At 33.3% G+C, this 21658-nt stretch overlaps 1 protein-coding gene across 3 annotated transcripts in view; it reads right to left on the bottom strand.

Moving 5' to 3' along the window:
- The window catches only part of NBEA (neurobeachin), a gene marked incomplete at its 5' end in the record, with an annotated part of 627381 nt that overhangs the window by 566170 nt on the left and 39553 nt on the right, over window positions 1-21658 (bottom strand). For all 3 annotated transcript variants that reach the window (XM_082859302.1, XM_082859301.1, XM_082859303.1), the window contains 3 exons: window positions 2777-2872; window positions 3114-3214; window positions 6743-6974. In XM_082859302.1, the coding sequence (XP_082715428.1) occupies window positions 2777-2872; window positions 3114-3214; window positions 6743-6974 (429 nt within the window). The remainder of the gene's footprint in view (window positions 1-2776; window positions 2873-3113; window positions 3215-6742; window positions 6975-21658) is intronic.

The following is a 21658-nucleotide window of genomic DNA, read 5'->3' as shown; positions in this document are numbered from 1 at the left end:
AGCCAAAAATTACACATACGCTCTACAATGCTACCATGTATATTAGAATGATGAAATCAAGCTTACAGAGAAAGCTAGTTGAAAAGAACAACAAAATGGATAAACTTCCAGCTAGACTGACTGGAAAAAATATAGTAACAAGAATGAAAGAGGAGGCACCACTACATATCCCATAGACATTAAAAGGATAATAGAGGATATGATTAACAACTTTATGGCAATATATTCAACAACTTAGATTAACTGGACAATTACTTGAAAGACACACACTACCAATGCTTACTCAAAACAAATAGAAAATTTCCCTATATCTACTACAGAAATTAAGTTTGTAGTTTATTATTATTATTTATTTTATTTTTTTTTTTTTGTGGCCTCTCCCGTTGCGGAGCACAGGCTCCGGACACGCAGGCTCAGCGGCCATGGCTCATGGGCCCAGCCGCTCCGCGGCATGTGGGATCCTTCCGGACCGGGGCACAAACCCGTGTCCCCTGCATCGGCAGGCAGACTCCCAACCACTGAGCCACCAGGGAAGTCCAAGTTTGTAGTTTAAAACCTTCCCACAAACAAAACTCCAGACCCAGATGGCTTCAATAGTGAATTCTAGCATACATTCAAGAATAAGTATTATCAATTCTACACAAACTCTTCATAGAGAGAAACAAATACTTCCCAACTCATTTTATGAGGAATTACCCTAACATCAAAACTGGAGAAAGCTATCACAGGAAAAGAAAAATAGATCGTCAAATCACTCATAGAAATAATTGCAAAGTTTCTTAGCAATATGTTAGCAAATCAAATCCAGTGTTGTATGAAAAGGTTATTACACTGCGATCAAGTAGTTTTTATCCCAGGAATGCAAAGGTGATTTAATACTGAAATATCAGTCACTGTAATTCATCACATTAATAAAGATTAAGAAGAAAAACTATATGATCATTTCAATAAAATCAGAAAAAGCATTTGATAAAATTCAACACTGATATTAACTTACTGATGATGAAAAAAAAAACCAGTAAATAGGAATAGAAAAGAATTTCCTCAGTCTGATAAAGGATATATCTTAAAACCTAACGCTAATAGTATACTTAATGGTGAAATACTTAATGCTCTCCCCAAGACTGAGAATAAGTCAAGACTGCTACGATTACTAATTGAAGGTCCTAGCCAGTGCAATAAGGTACAAAATGAAATAAAAAGGCATCTACTAAAAAAACTGCTAGGACAAGTAAGTGAGTTTAGCAAGGTCTCAGGATATAAGGTCAATATACCAAAAAATTTGCATTTTTATATACTAGCATAAAGCAGCATGGAATATTTGTGAATTAATTTAACAAAAGATGTTTAAGACTGGCATGCTGAAAACTGCAAAACACTGAAACATCAAAGAAAATGAAATAAAGGGAGAGATATATTGTGTCCCATGAATTGGAGTACTCAGAACTAGATCCACACAAACACGGCCAGATAGTTTTCAAGAAAGGTGCCAACACAATCCAATGTGAAAAGAACTGTCTCTTCAACAAATGGCTTTGAAACAATTTGATAGTCATATGTTAAACAAACAAAACTTAACCTCCAACCTTCCCTCACATCATATTTTAAAAATTTATACAAAAGGGATCACAGACCTAAACATAAGAGGTAAAACAACACAACTTTCAGTAGAATGCATAAGAGAAAAAAATCCTGTGACCTTGGTTTATACTGATTTCTTAGATGACAAAATCATGTGTCATAAAAGAAAGAAAATTTTAATTGAACTCCATCAAAATTAAAATCTTTTGTACTTCAAGAAATATTGTTAAGAAAATAAGAAGACAAGCATCAGACTGGGAGAAATGTGTGACAAACACATTTCCAAATTAACTTACACCCCAAATATATAATGAACTCTTAAGATAACAAGACAAATAATCACATTTTTTTAAGTGAACAGAAGATTTGAACACAAACATCACAAAAGGTTTAAGAATGGCTAATAAACACATGAAAAATGTTCAACATCAGTCATAAGCACAACACAAAATTAAAACTACAATGAGGTGCCATTACATAACCATTTACATGCTTCAAATTAAAAAGACACAATGTCCAGGATGCAGATCAACTGGGATTTTCATACACTGCTGATGGGGATGCAAAATTTTCCACTACAGAAAAAGCAATTTGCATGTTTATCATGAAATGAAATACATACTTAACATAAAAACTAGCAATCTCACTCTTTCGTATTTACTCAAGAGATAAAAATACATACCTGCAGAAGACCTTTATTCAAGACCTAGCAGTTTTATTTACAATAACTAAAAACTGAAAACCCAAAAGTCCATCAACTAGTGAATGGATAAACTGCGGTATATCCATAAAATGTAATACTACTCAGAATAAAAAGGAATAGAATTACTGATAAACTACAACATGGATAATCTCAAAAGCATTATGATAAGTAAAAGAAGCCTGGCGGAAAAGACTACATACTATATGATTTTATTTATACGAAACTCTAGAAAAGATAGAATTATACAAACACAAAATAAATCAAAGGTTGCAAGGGACAGCCCAGGGAGAGGGAACAGACTTCAAAGAGACACAAGGGAATTTTGGTGGGTGACAGAATTGTTCTAAATCATGACTGTCGTGGTGGTTACAGGACTATTCAAAACTCAACAAACTGTACTTTTTAAATTGGGGAATTTTACTGTATGTAAATTATACCTTCACAGAGTTGACTTAAAAGAAATAAAAACAAACATATGTATTTAAAACTTACCGCAGCACTACAACCGGGGAAATTGAAAAAAGTATCAGGACCATGTCTTTGTGGCATCTGATTAAGAACTGATAATAATTTTACTGCATGTCTTGGCTAAGGAAACAAGAAAAAGAAATGTCACTGTACAAATTTAACAAAAATACCTAATATATCACCTTAACCACCAGAATGTTTTCTAACTTGAAAGAAAATTAATTTTAAATCATTTAATAAACTCTTTAAGAGGAACAATTTCCATTACAAATTCAAGTTTATAGCTCTCTAGAGACGAACTGTTGAACATTAAGTATTAATGCACTGATATTGAATACTTTTCCCTCTGACCACGGCTTACCCAGATTCCACTTTCTCCTCGAAGCATGCTGAACAAAAGCTTCAACTCCTTGACAGTGATGCTGTAGCTGGCAAGAACCCCCAACATATCAACTAGAAGATCTTCAAAGGAAAATAAAGTTATTCTGAACTCTAGTCATGAGCTGCCATCTGTCAAGGTAAATATACTTTTTGAAAGAGCAAAAGTTATCTTGTCATTTCTACATATATATGGATATGTATTATAGCTAAATGTCCTCATGAATAGCCGTTCTAATTAAAAATTTTTAACTCATCAGATAAGCAAAAAATTATATTTGAATTTTAGGGTTTTCTTCCCATCAGAATTACCATTTCAATTAAGTTCTCTTTGAAAAATTATATAAAATGGATTTTATAAATTCTCAGAATGCACACACATACGCGCGCGCACACACACACACACACACACAAATCTGCTATATGCTGGGAAAAGTTGGCAAAAAAATGCAACGGTACAATGATTTAACATTGTAAATTTGTTATTTTCAAATGAAAAAGTGATGGTTAACCACATTTTCTTTTAGAATTATCCACTCTTAATAAAGTACATTCTTGAAAGAGTCCTTGGCCCATTAACAACAATTTGGGGCATTCACTCCTTGCCTGGCATTATTCCAAGTGGTTTACATGCATTAACTTCACAAATCCTCCTAACAAGCCTATGAGGTAAGTATTATTATTATCCCCTTCTAAAAATGAGGAAAGTGAAGCATAGATAACTTAATCACACTGCCCAAGAACGCACTCTACTAAGTGGTAGTCAAAATTCAAACCTAGGCAGTATGGCTCCAGAGCCCTCACTCTTACTTACTAGTCTCTAAATAGAAGTACCATTTGAACATCTGACTAGTGATATCCATTATGATAATGTGTTTATGTTCATGTAAGAGACACACCAGCTCACCAGATAATAAGAAAAAATTATACATTTAAACTCGTCTCTGATTACTTTCTCATCTCTAGACATTGTAATAGTACCTCTATCAATCATTTTTTGCAAGAAATTAAACATCTAAATACTTATACTTCATTTTCTCAATTTCTAAAGCACGTCCTAAGAATTAAAGATACTACGCAAGTTATTACAATAAATACACATATACATTATAAACAATTTATCATCAATTAATAAAATAGGTGAGGTTAGGATAAGTTGAAATAATTATTGACATGTACTATACATTATCCAATATCATAGATTAGTTAGTTGAACTTTGAGACTTTAAAAATATTTATTATGTATTTCAAATTAGAAATTTAATATGGTTATTTTCATCAAAAAAACACTGACTTACTCTTACTTAAGACCATTATAGGTAAGCAATCTCTACGATAAACCTGTGACTGTGGATATGCCATTTTAAAGAGATATCTTTTAATGAAAGACCATTCATCATTCAAGTAATAAAAATGTTCATAGTTACTACATATTAGTCAGAATATCTGTTTCTAAGAAAAAAATTCTAGATAAAAACCAAGCACTTTAAAATCCTAAGTTAATATAAAGCATTTTTAAGCAATTAGCTGCAATGACAAAACCTTCATAGAAGATTTCTTAAAGGTATGCCTACAAATACTATTTTAAAAGAATTCTATTTCCAAAACTTTATCTCATCTCCTATGTATGTCACAAAAAGTGACCTATTACATTTGTATTTAATTACATAATTATTAAGATTTCTTATTTATTATACAGATAAGATAGCCAAGCACCTCAGTTTTTAATTTTATTATAAAATTTTAAAAGGTCTATAAAAAAGGTCTTTTCTGTACCAGATTTTTAAAGGAGAAAAAATACCAAGACTATGAAATTCTCTTATCAATTTACTATAGATGTTTAACCACCTTCTAATATGATATCTTCATATTATTAAATGAAAAGAACTTCTTTGAACTTAGCATGCTACAAAACACTCAGAGTGAAAACTTAGTAGTGTTTTGGTGGTTACTGGTGCTTCATTAGTATGTTATCTAAATTTTAATTTCTCTACGGAAAAGTAAGGTAGAGGTATTTTTCTAGCACTTATTCATCACTTAAATAACAAAAAGTGAAAAATTTGTGTTATCCACATTATCATTAATGAGAATAAAGGATAAGGGAATTCAGAAGCTTTGTATAACAGAAAATGTGAAAAGCTCTGTGGTACTATCATGCTTACTATCAGCTTACTTCTCAGTGCTCATGAATTATGTACAGTAAGCTAGTATGTTCGTAATTGTGGCTCATTTTCTAAAGTGCATTCTATAAAGTGCACTTTATTTACAAAAAAAAAAAAAAAGAAAGAAAAGAAAAAGAATTTTAAGGGCTTAAATCCAGATATGAGGATTCAAAGATCACATGATATTCTATACAACATGTGTACATGTAAGTTTATACATATAAATTCCTGTTAATGCTAAAATTTGCAGATGCTACCATATTTTCATCAAAAAGATGTTTTAATTTTGATTCTCATTTTTCATGAAGTTAACCATTAGTAACCAATATAGAGAATACTACATCATTCTAAATAAAGATAGATGCCACCTCAAAAGCAATTAGAAATGATTTTAATATACTCTATAAGAAAAAAAAAATTTCAAAATATTGCTTAAATTTAAAAAGCACTGATCTTTATTCTTCATTCTACTTTTTCTTGTTTAATGTTTTGTTCTACTGATATTAAAATTAATTATGCATAGATCAAAATATTATAGAGGATTTTCTGGTGTTGAACTATTTTTAAGGATCAGATATTGATCATATACTGTGAGGAATTATACTAGCACTTTTAGAATTATGAAACCTTTTCATGTCAGAAGAAAGTTATACGGAAGATTCATGGCTTAAGAGAATCAACATTTCAAACTCCTTATTTTCTGGGAATAACTGTTGCTCTGGGACCATCTTTCAAAACATTTCTACTGAAGTGCATCTAACTACAGAGGAGAATGGACTTGCAGGTGGGTAAAGGATTGACAGTGAAGAATTACAGATACGAAAATTATTATTTGAAATAACACATAACAAACCCCAAATTATTATTTTTATCTTGAAATTTCATGCAAATAGTATGTTCTAATTAACAATATATCTGCATTTATTTTAACACAAAAGTTCCTCCAAAAAAATGTCAAAGTAAAATCGACACTTCCAAAAACTACAGCCTGCTTGTCCGAAGGCTTTTAGCACCTCCTGTCATAGTACCATATATGTCAGATTGGAGAACATGGAGTTCACAGAACTTTTAATAAAGTGCTAATTTTATAGAAATGTAATATGTATTGTGATATTTTAATTATATAAAGGTTTATTAATTAAGTTCTACATAGAAATGTACTGTTTATTTTTCTGATAGATTTCATAGCACTTATTTCACATTACTGAGATTTTCTAAAACCTGGAAAACCAAAATAGCAATTAGTTTTGTCTAATACAGAAGTCATCTTTCATTCTTCAGGTTTCCCCTTAACATAAAAGGCAAATTTCCCATACATTTCTACTTATCTATTTTAAAACAAGGTAGCTTCAACAAGTCAACAAAACTATATAACCTATAGAATATAAAAAGAAGTATATGAATCTTTATAAACATTTAAATTATACTTTCCTGTCAGATAATCCCATACCTGCTATCATGTCATCTACAGCACTCATTTTCAGCAATACTTGCTCAATTAGCCCAACTTCTGTACTAGTCTGTAAATTCCGAACACTTTTTCGTAGGATGGCTGTAAACATGCTCCATATTTCTGCTTGACATGTGACATCACAGTGTTCCAAAAGCTCTGTCATGCATGTTATACTCTCAGCATCCTGGATAATAAAGTTCATCTCCAAGTCAAACTCTCCACCAACCAGCTAAAAATAAACAGAAAAAAAATCACCAATGATAATGTGAGAGGTTACACATATAACAGCAAAGCTAGCAAGAAAGTATTAGCTACTTTAAAAAATTTCAAGTCTTCTAGCCTGAAATTAATTTTGATGAAAATTTCACTACAGATAAGTGAAAGGTGCTGTAAAAATTAAAACTAGCAAAGAGAAGTCTAATTTTTTTTTTTCAATTTGAAAAGGTGATTTCAAATCTAGAAAAATAGAGTAAAATAGAGCAAATGACTAAGAGGTGGGATTCTGGGCAAACTCCCTTAAAAAGATTTTGGCTTTGAAAAGTGAAAATTACTAGAAGATGCAGAGATCACTAAGGATAAATTTTAAGACATGAAAATTCATTTTCTTTTATATTACTAGACTGACAAATAAAATAGATGTAAATGAAAAAGAATAGGTGGGTCTAATCTCCATGTATAAAATATGAAGAAACATGAAACTAGATTAGCAAACTTACAGTAAATGTTGAAATAATAGAATTAATGTTAAAAATGTTTACACGAGAAATACCTAATATCTAGTAGTATTTTTTTTTAAAAAAACATGTGAACTGGGAAAGAAAGCTGATTTAATGGCAGCATATTTGACTTGTGGCATTATGCCAAGTGAGTCAAAAGTAGTACTCCTCCTCCCAAATGCTACTTTACTACAGCAATAGACAAATACACATGTAATAAAAGATACAATGATACTCCTATTCTCTATGGATCAAATCTCACATTAATTAGTTTATTCAGTAATAAGTACCATTCTTAAGGAAGAACATTAACAAACTGGATATCTTTTTGATCTAGAGAATGGAAAATTTAGGCAGAAAATAATAGCCATATATAAAATGCGTGACAAATGTGAAGTCATTCATTCATTCAACAAATATTTTATTTATTAAAGACTAGAACTTACTGTTCTAAGAACTAGAAGTATATCTGTGGACAAGAAAAAGTCCATGCACTAACAGTGCTAAATTCTAGAAATAAAGATCTATATATGTATTTACGTATGTTCTACTTTATTCCAAAAAAGGTTGCATTTGGCTTATAAATTACATAAAGTATAAAAGAAGACATAAATTAGGTTCAGACAGGGGCTAGAGATTAGATTCAAGAAGTCAAATTAATTTTCCATCAATGAAAGGTGTTCATTAATATGGATGGATGAGCACACTGTATAAATTTGAAAATAATGGTAATAATAATACCACCACCTAACCTCACATACCATTTAGCATTATTCTAAGTGCTTTACATATAGTAAATAACTTAATTCTCACAGCAACTAATGACAAAGAAGCGAATATTTTAAAAGTTCTAGAATTCAAGAAGTTAAAAACAAAATATTCTCAAATTGTAAAATATTATACTCTGTATATATATTTTCTCTGTAACAGTTTCAAAATTCAACTTTATAAGAAACTAGCCCTTATGCTAACTTCCAACCTTTTACTGACCTAGATATTCTCTCTGGTTAAAGGTTGGGTTTACTTCTATGTGTGAAATGACTTCAACTCCTCCTACTATTTCTGGTTTATTAACAAAAATAGCTATGGGAATGGTTAAGAGATTGGCTCTAATTCAGACTTCCTGGATTCTGATTTTAGCTGCACCACTCACTTTAATGACGCTACTTCTCTAAGCCTGTCACTTCATCTACAATATGGGAATAAAAGTTCCTACCTAAAAGGGTTGTTGTAAAGATTAAATAAATAAAGTAATTGGGTTATAAGCATGGGTTATAAGCACTTAGTAACAAAGTCAGGCATATAGTTAGCATTCAGTTAAGGAGTTAACGTTAGCTATTACCAGTTCTCTTACCCCAGCTTTGAGCTAAAAATTGTAGTCATCTGATCACATACTTATAAAGTACCATGAAACAGCCAGTGTAAACCTTATGTTTCCAGGAAAAGCTAAATTATTGTAGATCGTGTACTCTTAGATATTACTTGTAGATCTAGCAAAACCAACTCAAGCATCATTTTCACCGTGCCATGGTCTCACCAAGAATTGCTTACTTTTTCATATTCATATATCCAATTGACTTGGGTCACTACTATGAAACTTGTAAACCCATGATTAGTAACTTAGAAGAGGTTCTCCAGAAGTGAACCACAGAGAAATAAACAGATTTGAAAAACAATGACAACTTACTGCCTGAACTAAAAGAACTAGATACCAAAGTTTAAGTCTATAAGACTCAGAATAAATCTCTGTAAGAATCAGTATACACTAAAATGGAAGAACACTGAAGAATTTTTTAGACTAATCTCCTTAATGAGTTGTAAATGCTTAAGTAGAATCTGGTCTACCCAAGAACCATTATCAAATGAGTAAATAACAGAAATGGGCTCAGTGGTAACAAAAAATAGTCTGCTTTTAAAGGAATTAACAATTATAATGTGTAATTCTAACAATCAAGCTATTTTGTGAAGCCTAAGGCTCTATCTTTCACAGTTAAAAAAACAATGCCCCTTTCTATACATCATTTAATTACAAAAGAGCACAGTTATGGCTCCCTGATTTCACTGCCAGAAGCTGTAAAAACATTTATTATAAACGTTAGAACAGAGTGGACCTATGTTTTTGGATGGTCTTTCTAACTCCTATTATAATTTTTAATACATTAGTATTAAGGAGGCTAACTGCTTGCAGAAATATCATTCCAAGATTAGGGAAATATTTATTCCTCACTTGTAATGAACAGTTCAATATTTATCAACTAAAGCATACAAGAAAAACTAGAAACAGTCAGTCTTTATTATTTAAACAATTCCCTAACAACTCTATGAGGAAAAGCCATAGTTGTCTTCAGAGAGGGAAACTGAAGATAAATGAGGTTAGGCAACATAACCAAAGTCACACATGAGTAAGTAGCAGATCCAGGATTCTAATCTAGACTAGAAAATGTACCGAAACAACTTGCTATGAAGTCAAGAGTGTAAACTTAAAAAATAGAGATGGGACGTGTCATAGTAGCTCTATTAAGAAATCAGTGCTTTGAGAACAGTGTATGGGTAAAATGAGGGAAGACAAAATGATTTCTGTGGGTAAGAAATGAAACATCAAGAGGTAGTAAATCACAATAAAGGAAAACAACCAGTTTATTTAAAGTTATTTAAATAAATTATTTCAGTAAGAATGTCTAAGACTTTGAAGGCTCAATTACAGGAAAATTAGCAATAAACACTAAAAAAGGAAACTCACAGGAAAACATTTTAAAAAGCAAAAAAATTGACAGGACAGGCTAGAAAGCTAAACCAAAAAAAAAAAAAAACCTAAAATCACTGTTACTATAGTACAAATGAGATTTATAAATGAATTGAGACTTCCTGTAAATCTGAATGTGTCAATATGACACTCTATTTGCACAGTTAAGGGTTTTCTTTTCCTCCAGGGCTTCTCCTTAAAATTCTAAAAGGTATTGGCATTCAAGAAAAGCGGTCCACAATGGCCCTTCCTACTCAAGAATCTGTCATAAGTGAATAAAATAAATATAGGTGAGCCTTTTTAATGAACTAAGTTTTATTTACATAAAAGCATAAAAATTTAGAATATCAAATGCTGGCCTGGAAATGTATTATCTTCTGAAAGTACTAAGGATTATAATTACTAGCAATTTAAGTATCTTTTATTTTTTAAGTACAGAGTTTTAAATATCTTTATTTTGAAATCTTAGATTATTAGTTAGGATCATATGGAATAATTCAGTGTACATTAGACTAAATCAAACTGGATAATTATTAACCAGTTGGATTTCTTTGCAAATCTTTGCAAATCTGTGGATAAACTCTAAACTAGATAACATTGCTTATAAAGGCCCAGTTCAACACCCCACATTCACTTCCTCTACTTTCCATTCCCTAGCTACTGTCATAAAAAACATTTCCACAATGCCATCTCTCACTTCATCTAAAACTCTTTATAATGTTACTCCCTATGCATGAAATAGGGTTCTCTCCCAACCCCTAATTTTAACTTCCATTAAACCTCCAAATATCAGTTTAGATACCACTTAATCCAGAAAGTCTTCCTAGTAACTACAAACACTGTCTTTCTCTGAACTCACATTACAACCCATCCACACCACAGCAATCATTTCAGGATATGTTTACAGATGTTTACAGATTTCTTTCCACCCCCAGTTTACAGTAAGCTTTGTAAGGGTAAGGACCATTTCTAACTATCAACCATATCTACATCACTAGCACACTGACAAACCCATGCAAATTATTCAATATTTAACATGGAATGGGAAGATGGCAGGATGAGAGGACAGAAGGGAGGTAAGTAGGCTGGCAGGAGAGCTTCACAAATTCATGGTCCATCATCAGGTTGTAAGCCAAAGACTTTCTACCATACTCTACTTTTCTCTTTTAGCAATGAATTGCTCTTAATGCCATATAACTTTTCTAAAGTTCCAGAGATGACCACAAAGCCAAAGAAAATGTTTCCTCATTCTTGTTTATACCCCTTGGTTGCGTTATTTTTTTCTTCTATTACCACTTAAAAAATATGTAAGGTTTCTCAGGTAAAATTCGGGAGACATGTTATTGTCTAAGTAAGGGACTAAGTACACTACACACAATTTTTAGTTGTTAAAATCAGGCTTAAATATACTTCCAGTTTCTAACTATTTTCAAGTGAAATCAATTACAATATCTTCCTTTGAAAAAGAATGGGAGTGATGTCACCAAAAAACACCAGAGTAGGCAGCTATGTCCTCCCTATAAAACTAATGATCTAGCAAAAACTGGCAGAATAAACTTCTGAAGATTTCTGCAATCAAGTCAAAAATGTACAACAACCAAGGAAAGACTTGGTGAGGAAGAAGCTACTGTTTTGCGGGGTACGTCCCACCTTCAATCCCTCAGATTGGCAACAGTCATGAGAACGCCAGCCTGCAATGGTGGTGACGGTTGCTAGTTCCAAAGGAAGCACTAGGGACCTTATTCTCAAAGAACTGTAGTTGTAGGTCTGAACCTGACTGGCAGCTCCCTCAAGGATAGACACAAAGAATTTTCTTTGCTTCACTCAACTCAGAAGGTTCCTAGAGCTAGAACACTTTTGCTGAAAGCCTTTAAAGGCACATGTATTAGCTGCAGCACCTGAGGCAAGCCAACACTTGGGGCAAGCGGTAGACAGACCTGGAAGCCTGGGAAGGAAGACGTGAGGAAAGGAGATAAATGTGTGTATAAGGTCTTTCAAAAGCTTTCATGTATACTGGGTAATCCAGAAATCCACATGCATGCCCAGGGCAGGTCGCACATTCAGAAAAGGTCTACAAAGTCCCTAAGCTTTCATTTGTAGCTGACCTATAGGCTCTATGCAAGTAGGAAGTAAAAGCTAAAGCAGTGATGTAAACAGCCTCACCAAACACTGAAGAAGTCTCCAGCACAGAGCAAAAGATGGGGAAGAGCATTTTCTTTTCCTTTTTTTCCCTTCCTTGGCTCCAGGCATTTAAGGTAACTCTGTCAAAACATCCGCTGCCCATCAAACTAACAGAACAAAGCCTTCAATGGCCAAAAGTGGCAGAGATTACAGATCTTATACAGAATATAATTTAGAAAAGCTACTAAGCAAACAGCAATAATAACACACAATAGCAACTACAAACTCAAGAGTAGGGAAAAGAACAGAATTTCCAGAGTTTCTACATTACAATATTCAGAATGCCCAAATTTCAACAAAAAATTATGAGACACACAAAGAAACAAGAAAGAATGGCCCATCAAAAGAAAAAATTAATTTTGTGTTCAAAATTTGACAACTGCTTTTGTCTTATCTCCTTCCTCTATTCTGTCTTCCAGCTTATGTTTTGCTTTCTATTACTTCACAGATGTCTTCTACTGTTAGCCAATCAAATTACTTATAGAAGCAGATATAATCTAATTATAAAGCTCTTGAATTATTAATTTCTAAAGAATAGATTTCAATATAAAGCTATAACTGTGTAATTTTACAACGAAATAAAAAAGTGAAAACATGATAATTAAGAACCACCATTTTGTGAACATTAATTATATGTTGCATAATTTATGCATATAGCCTCATTTAATATCTCATAACTCTGGGAGATGAGTATCTCAAACAAGGAAATTGAGGTTAGCATAAGTTAAGTAACCTGCCCAAGCTCCCTAAGCTAGTGTCAGCATCAGAATTTGTCTTGTCAATATCATAAAGAATTAAGAAGTATATCATTACCAGAGAGATCACCCACAAGACATAAATATGTACTGCCACCAGTCATCTAACCTTCAAAATCTGATGTTAAACATTAGCATATGTAATAAATGACTTTTAGATAAGTGTTCAGTAAATAACAGGAAAACTTTATAATTTGGACATGAACATAATAAGCTAATGATCCTAAACCGAGCCAACAAACCAAGGCAAGAAAAATAGAAAATTACTGGGTTGTTTTCCTATTTCTTTTACACAAGTCTTCTCTACAAGTAATTTATATTGACAATCTTTCTGTGGTAGAGGAATAACTATACCCAAGAGTATAACAAACGCTGCTGTAAATACCATCCATAAAAACTCTACGGAAGGGAGGAGGAAACAAAGGGAATAACTATCATACAATAAGTGCCTTCTTTAAAATATATTTTAAACAACTTGCACTTTATCAAAAGCAAGTATAACCATCTTTATAATTGCTTTATATGACTATACCAAACATATATGACAAATCCACCTGGCTACTAGGAGCCAACTGACATTTGAAGGAAAACTAAATGTGTTAATTGCCAAACCACTATATGCTTTTAAATTCTAACTCCTAGTCTAACAATGAAAACTCTATTTCATAAATAAAAACAAAGTAGAGACTTCTGCAGACAAATGAAAGCTGAGAGAATCTGCTGCCCGAAGACTTTTACCATACGGAGTGTTAAAGTAAGTTCTTCCAGCAGAAGGAAAATGATACCAGCTGGAAATTAGAAATGACACAAAAAAATTGAAGAGTGCCAAAATCAAGACTGTTGTTAAATGCAAAAGACTGTTTTATCTCATTTTGAAAATTCTTTAAAAGGTAACTATCTAAAGCAAAAATAACAATGCATTAAGGGATTTATAACACATATGAAAGTAAAACCAATGACAGCAAGATCACAGAGGACAAGAAAGGAGAAATATAAGTATACTTCTAAAAGATTCTTAACCTATACTTGAAGTAGTATATTATTTGAAGGTAGAGAGTAAGTTATGCATATTGTATACTCTAGAGAAAACACTGAACATGAAAAGGAAACAAATACTAAAGATCTTAACAGACACCTTACTGAAGAAGATATACACATGGCAAAGAAGGATATAAGAAGATGCTCCACATCCCACGTCACTGGAGAAATGCAAATTAAAGCAAGAATGAGATACCACTACACACCTATTAGAATGGCCAAAATCTAGAACACTGATAACATCAAGTGCTGCTGAGGATATGGAGCAACAGAAACTCTCATTGTTTGCTGGTGGGAATGAAAATGGTACAGCCACTTTGGAAGACAGTTTGGTGGTTTCTTACAAAATTAAACATACTTTTACCATACAATCCAGCAACTGTGCTCCTTAGTATATAATACTCAAAGGAGCGAAAAACGTATGTCCACACAGATTTTGTCCACAAAAATCTGCACACAGATGTTTACAGCAGCTTTATTCATAATTGCCAAAACTGGAAAGCACCTTTACAATTTCCTTCCAATGGAAATGGCACAGAATCTACATAATGTACGGAAAATTAAAACAATGCAAGAAAAACAAAGTTTTAACTAAACCTAAGAGTTGACTTTCAGCTACAACAGAATGCATATATATATATAACATGAAACACACCCCTCAAAACTTCAACTTCTTGGAAAAAGACTATCATCCATTCTGCAACACATCATGAATTTATAAACAAAAAAAAAAAAAAACTAAAAAAAACTAAAAACTATCTGCTTAAAATAAAATTACTCTCTTGGCTCAGTCATAAACACTTGATGCCTTCACATTACCTGTGACTCTTCTGCTTTTTTCATGTCAAGCCCTAGTATTTCTTCCTTACTCATATCTCAGACTCAGACCTTCTTCATTTTTCCTAGCTCCCACACCAAGCAGTTTCAACATTGCTTTGTTGCCTCCTCACAGTATCTTCCTACCTCAAGTTACCACTAAATACCACCGCCAAATTCATCTTTCTACAACAGCACTTATATCATAATAAACAGTTTCTCTACAACCATTTTACTGAATGAATTCTTATTTATTTAATATTTGAATATCTGAATTACCTGAGTTATCTGAATTTATTATTTGAAATCCTTCACACAGAAATAATGATCAGGCCCAAACTGGTAAAATGGAAGAGAGCTAGATCCCTACTTTTTTTTTTTTTTTTTTGGCTGCACTGGGTCTTCATTGCTGAGCGTGGGCTTTCTCTAGTTGTGGCGAGCGGGGGCCACTCTTCCTTGCGGTGCATGGGCTTCTCGTTGCAGTGGCTTCTCTTGTTGCGGAGCACGGGCTCTAGGCACGTGGGGTTCAGCAGCTGTGGCTCTCGGGCTCTAGAGCGCGGGCTCAGTAGTTGTGACACACGGGCTTAGTTGCTCCGAGGCATGTGGGATATTCCTGGACCAGGGATCAAACCCGTGTCCCCTGCATTGGCAGGCGGATTCTTAACCACTGGCCACCAGGGAAGTCCTAGATCCCTGCTTTTAAATCAAAGCTCTGCTAAAACCTATGGGCAGAAGTACATTCATTTAGTATTCTAGGCACCTCAGGGTATTTCTCCTCTGAGCCTCAGTTTCCACCTAGGCCAAAATTATACAATCTCTAAAATCTTCTGGTTCTAGGATACAGTGTATTACAACCTCTATTGAGAAGACAACTGTGATGTATGCAACAGCTGTGGTGTCTATCATATAGCAAGGACAGAATTTAGAATCTAAAGACTCAAAGCGGGTAAAATCATTTTCAAAAGACTGCAGGTAAGGCACTGAATAAACTGCAAAGACTGCCTGATGAGGTAAAAGCTAAAGAGATGATTCACTGATTCAAAACTTCTGTTTGAGAGAAATAAAAAAAATATGTGACGAGAACAATAAAACATCAAACTTTGATTCCTACAATTCACAGAAGCTGCATGAGATAAAAAGGTTTTTGGCAGTACAAACCAGGACAGCAATGTGACTTCCCAAAGGACTGTTTATATCCTAATGAGAAGAAATTCCTCCTTTAAAAGGCTTTCATTAGGAAGCAACAAAAACAAAAAAATAAATGAATCAAACATTTAACTCAAGAGGTTGGGAAAATTTTTTAAAAAGCAAGTCTGGCAGAAAATTATAAGACACTGATGAAAGAAATTAAAGATGATACAAATAGATGGAGAGATATACCATGTTCTTGGATTGGAAGAATCAACATTGTGAAAATGACTCTACTACCCAAAGCAATCTATAGATTCAATGCAATCCCTATCAAACTACCACTGGCATTTTTCACAGAACTAGAACAAAAAATTTCACAATTTGTATGGAAACACAAAAGACCCCGAATAGCCAAAGCAATCTTGAGAACGAAAGAAGGAACTGGAGGAATCAGGCTCCCTGACTTCAGACTATACTACAAAGCTACAGTTATCAAGACGGTATGGTACTGGCACAAAAACAGAAAGATAGATCAATGGAACAGGATAGAAAGCCCAGAGATAAACCCACGCACATATGGACACCTTATCTTTGATAAAGGTGGCAGTAATGTACAATGGAGAAAGGACAGCCTCTTCAATAAGTGGTGCTGGGAAAACTGGACAGGTACATGTAAAAGTATGAGATTAGATCACTCCCTAACACCATACACAAAAATAAGCTCAAAATGGATTAAAGACCTAAATGTAAGGCCAGAAACTATCAAACTCTTAGAGGAAAACATAGGCAGAACACTCTATGACATAAATCACAGCAAGATCCTTTCTGACCCACCTCCTAGAGTAATGGAAATAAAAACAAAAATAAACAAATGGGACCTAATGAAACTTCAAAGCTTTTGCACAGCAAAGGAAACCATAAACAGGACCAAAAGACAACCCTCAGAATGGGAGAAAATATTTGCAAATGAAGCAACCGGCAAAGGATTAATCTCCAAAATTTACAAGCAGCTCATGCAGCTCAATAACAAGAAAACAAACAACCCAATCCAAAAATGGGCAGAAGACCTAAATAGACATTTCTCCAAAGAAGATATACAGACTGCCAACAAACACATGAAAGAATGCTCAACATCATTAATCATTAGAGAAATGCAAATCAAAACTACAATGAGATATCATCTCACACCAGTCAGAATGGCCATCATCAAAAAATCTAGAAACAATAAATGCTGGAGAGGGTGTGGAGAAAAGGGAACACTCTTGCACTGCTGGTGGGAATGTGAATTGGTTCAGCCACTATGGAGAACAGTATGGAGGTTCCTTAAAAAACTACAAATAGAACTACCATATGACCCAGCAATCCCACTACTGGGCATATACCCTGAGAAAACCAAAATTCATAAAGAGTCATGTACCAAAATGTTCATTGCAGCTCTATTTACAATAGCCCGGAGATGGAAACAACCTAAGTGCCTGTCATCGGATGAATGGATAAAGAAGATGTGGCACATATATACAATGGAATATTACTCAGCCATAAAAAGAAACGAAATTGAGCTATTTGTAATGAGGTGGATAGACCTAGAGTCTGTCATACACAGTGAAGTAAGTCAGAAAGAAAAAGACAAATACCGTATGCTAACACATATATATGGAATTTAAGAAAAAGAAATGTCATGAAGAACCTAGGGGTAAAGCAGGAATAAAGACGCAGACCTCCTAGAGAACGGACTTGAGGTTATGGGGAGGGGGAAGGGTGAGCTGTGACAGGGCGAGAGAGAGTCATGGGCATATACACACTAACAAACGTAGTAAGGTAGATAGCTAGTGGGAAGCAGCCGAATGGCACAGGGATATTGGCTTGGTGCTTTGTGACAGCCTGGAGGGGTGGGATAGGGAGGGTGGGAGGGAGGGAGACACAACAGGGAAGACATATGGGAACATATGTTTATGTATGACTGATTCACTTTGTTGTAAAGCAGAAACTAACACACCATTGTAAAGCAATTATACCCCAATAAAGATGTTAAAAAAAAAAAAAAAAGCAAGTCTGAGTAAATTATGAGGAAAAATATTATGTTAAAGCAGAATTTCATGGGTTAGAAAACAGAAAAATTATAGATTTGGTAAATAAATCCATAATGTGATTCACAGAAAAAAGAATAATATACACAATCCTCAGACAAAAAGACTCTGAAAATTAAAAATGAGATATAGCAAATAAGTAAACTTTTTTTCTCATGAGACATATGTTCCATCTGTGCTAATAAATTTACATAGAGAAAAAAGGAACTAAATTAAAATGTTTCTGAAAGTGTATCTCTGAGTTGTGGGCTTATAAAATCTTTTCTTTTTATCTTTACATATTTTCTGATTCTATAAATTTTCTAAAATGAGAATCATTTATTTTTATAATCAGAGGAAAAAATAAGTGGGGGGGAACTATAATAACTTTTGGTATCAGGAGTTATATATAAACACTAGACTATAAGCTCCCTGAAGATAGGACCCACATTTGTCTTAATGACCAATCCATGAGCAGCACCTATACAGGACGCACTGTAATATTTGAAACTATTATATATCCATTAAACAAGTATTGAATATAGTTTTGTGAGATTTGCATATTTAAAATGAGGTTTAAAATAATATTTACATTTTTAGAGTTTTCAACTTCATAGTCCTTTGGCCTGTTTGATCAAAGAATTCCTGCCAATTCTTCCATGAAAATAACCTATCCCTTAGGCACAGAATCAGGAGCAAACCTAATGACATTCAACTTTGTACCTCTAGTTCCACTCCATAATATCCTAAGCAGTCCCTTCCTTATACAATTTCTCTTCTTCCCATAACATGGAAATTTATCAAATTCCTAATCAGAATATAAAATAAAAGGTAATTAAAGGAAGTGATAGAGTCCAAGGAGATACTGATTAAGGATGACACTTAACCAAGAAGAAAAGGAACAATTCACTAACACAAGGCTAAATAATCGCTGTTTTATTTTATTTATTTATTTTTTACATCTTTATTGGAGTATAATTGCTTTACAATGGTGTGTTAGTTTCTGCTTTATAACGCTGTTTTATTTTTAAATGCTAAGTAAAAAGTGGTTTTTACTGACCCACAATTGAGCATGATACAAATCCTTGGAGTTGGGCCAATTTGGGAACAAATCCTGACTCTGCCACTTACTAAATTCATGGTTTTGCAAGTAACTTCTCAGTGTAACACCACCTATCTCACAGGGACATTAGATGATTAAAGAAGCTATTCCTTTTAAGTACCCAACAGTGACCAGCTTAGACTAGGTACCCAATTAATGTTAATTTCATTATTTTTCCAGGATGAGACTGGCACCCAGAAAAAAATGAGGAAAACTTACTTGTTTACATGGGAACAACACTCATGACTTTAACTTCATTAGTACCATGTGCTGATCAACCGATCTAAATGACAAGTGATTAATATTATTTAAAAATATAATTGCAATATTATTTAAAAAACAAAATTATCAAAAACTTTTAGAGATAGTAAATTATCACAAAGAAAGTACTGGTTTTGCTTTTTAGAAAACACAAATACACAGTTCATACACAGGCATAAAAATTAGTAATTTCCCTTATAAATACCATAATTGTGAATGATTAAGCCTAAGTAAAACATCACGTAGCCTAAAATGTATAATCCTTAAAATGAAGATATATACCTAAACTCAGCTTCCATAAATGTTTCTTAGAAATCCTAAGGAATATTAAGAGCAGTATCTAGTTCATGTAGGAATTCCCAACTATGGGTAGGTAATTACTTCAGTTTTCCTTGATCTACAGCTTAAACTATATACAGAAGTCAATATCAAAACAATCTTTACTTGAAATAAAGTTTGCATTTTTATGTCATATTTACATCAACTAATGTAATATATTTGTTTACACAGAATTCAAACAGTTGTTTTTACTGTCTGAAAATTAAATCACAGCAAAAAGAGCAATAATTCATGTAGTTTCAGTGTATGGTAGTCAATCATTTATTCATACTGAAGGGGATCAGTATATGCCACCCCAAAATATGCCACTTTGGCATAAGGGTTATTTAAAACTGAAGGCAATTAAGAATCAACAGATATAGGAAGAGTCTTCTGCTTTCCCATTATCTACCTGAAAGCACGGTATAAATTTACCATTGTCAAAGTGGTATAAATATCCCACCACTCTGGTGCTAGGGTGAGAAGAGCAACCCTTGTCACTGAAGATGGAGAGCTGGCCCCAAGATGAGTCTGCACACACCAAACTTTACTAAAATAACCCTTATCTTCCATTTGTTCTCCCACATATTTCCTAGTCACTTCCCCACAAAGTATCGTCCCTTGGAGTCCAAGCCCTCTTTCCTTTGTTGAAAAGGGTATATAAGCTCTTTGAATTTCACTTCTTTTCTGTGAATTGTTCCCAACCATCTATGTCCCTGCATCACCATAGCATACCTTCTACTGGGTTATTCCCATCAGCATGCAAAAGCTCCACAACTTTTTATGTACTTTATTCAGGCCTCACACAAAAGTAGTCAGTCATATTAAAATATAAGATGGGAATGAAAGCCAAAGAAAATATTATAACAGACATATACATAACTAGATAATGAAGCAAATACATAGATGACTAGATAATGGAGTTATGAGACTCGGAATTTAAACTAGTTGTAACTAATGTGTTCAAGGAATTAAACAAGATTTAGGATTTCAGCAGCTAATAGGAAACTATAAGAGCATAAAATGTACTCTAGAACTGAAAAAAAAAACTGAATTTAATAACTCAATGAGTCTGATAGCAGATAACAAACAGCTGAAGAAAGAATTAGTGAACTGGAACATGCATTCCCAAAAATGCAGACATATGCACAGGGTAATAAAAAGGATTAAAATAGAGGAAGAAAAAAGGATATAAAATGCAATGACTAGATCTATCATATGGATAATTAGATATCCAGAGGACAGGTGGCACTATCTGAACACACAAAAGTAAAGAAATTTTCAATGCTATTTAAATAAATTAAGCCATAGGTTTAAGAATAACTTCTATCATTCAGTTCACAAATACTAAGAAAATCATACCTGTGCACATCAGAGAAAAGGTGCTAAAAATACACAGACAAAGAAATATCTTAAAAAGTAACCAGGAGAATAAAGCACATTACCTTCAAAAAGGCAGCAACGTATTGTTTTAAAACTGAAATTACAGAAGTCAAATGATAACAAAAGAAGTCATTTTATCTTTGAAGTGAGGAAAGAAAAAAACTACCAACTTTTATCTATATCCATAAATATATCCTTCACAAATGAAGGGAAAATAAAACATTTTCACACACACAGGTGCCGGAAGAAATAAAAGTTAGGAAAAGGGTAAAAATATGGGTAAATCTAAATAAATATTTACCGTGTATATCAGTAACAACAATGTCAAGAAAGACATAAAATATTAAGATAAATGAAAACAACAGCACTGGATTTGGGAGAGAGAGGAAAAGAATGGATTTCA

This window comes from Leucopleurus acutus (assembly GCF_964270905.1).
Source record: "Leucopleurus acutus genome assembly, chromosome: 18".
Lineage (NCBI taxonomy): Eukaryota > Metazoa > Chordata > Mammalia > Artiodactyla > Delphinidae > Leucopleurus > Leucopleurus acutus.
The sequence above is the reverse complement of the archived record's forward strand: the minus strand, read 5'-3'. Positions and strand labels throughout refer to the sequence as shown.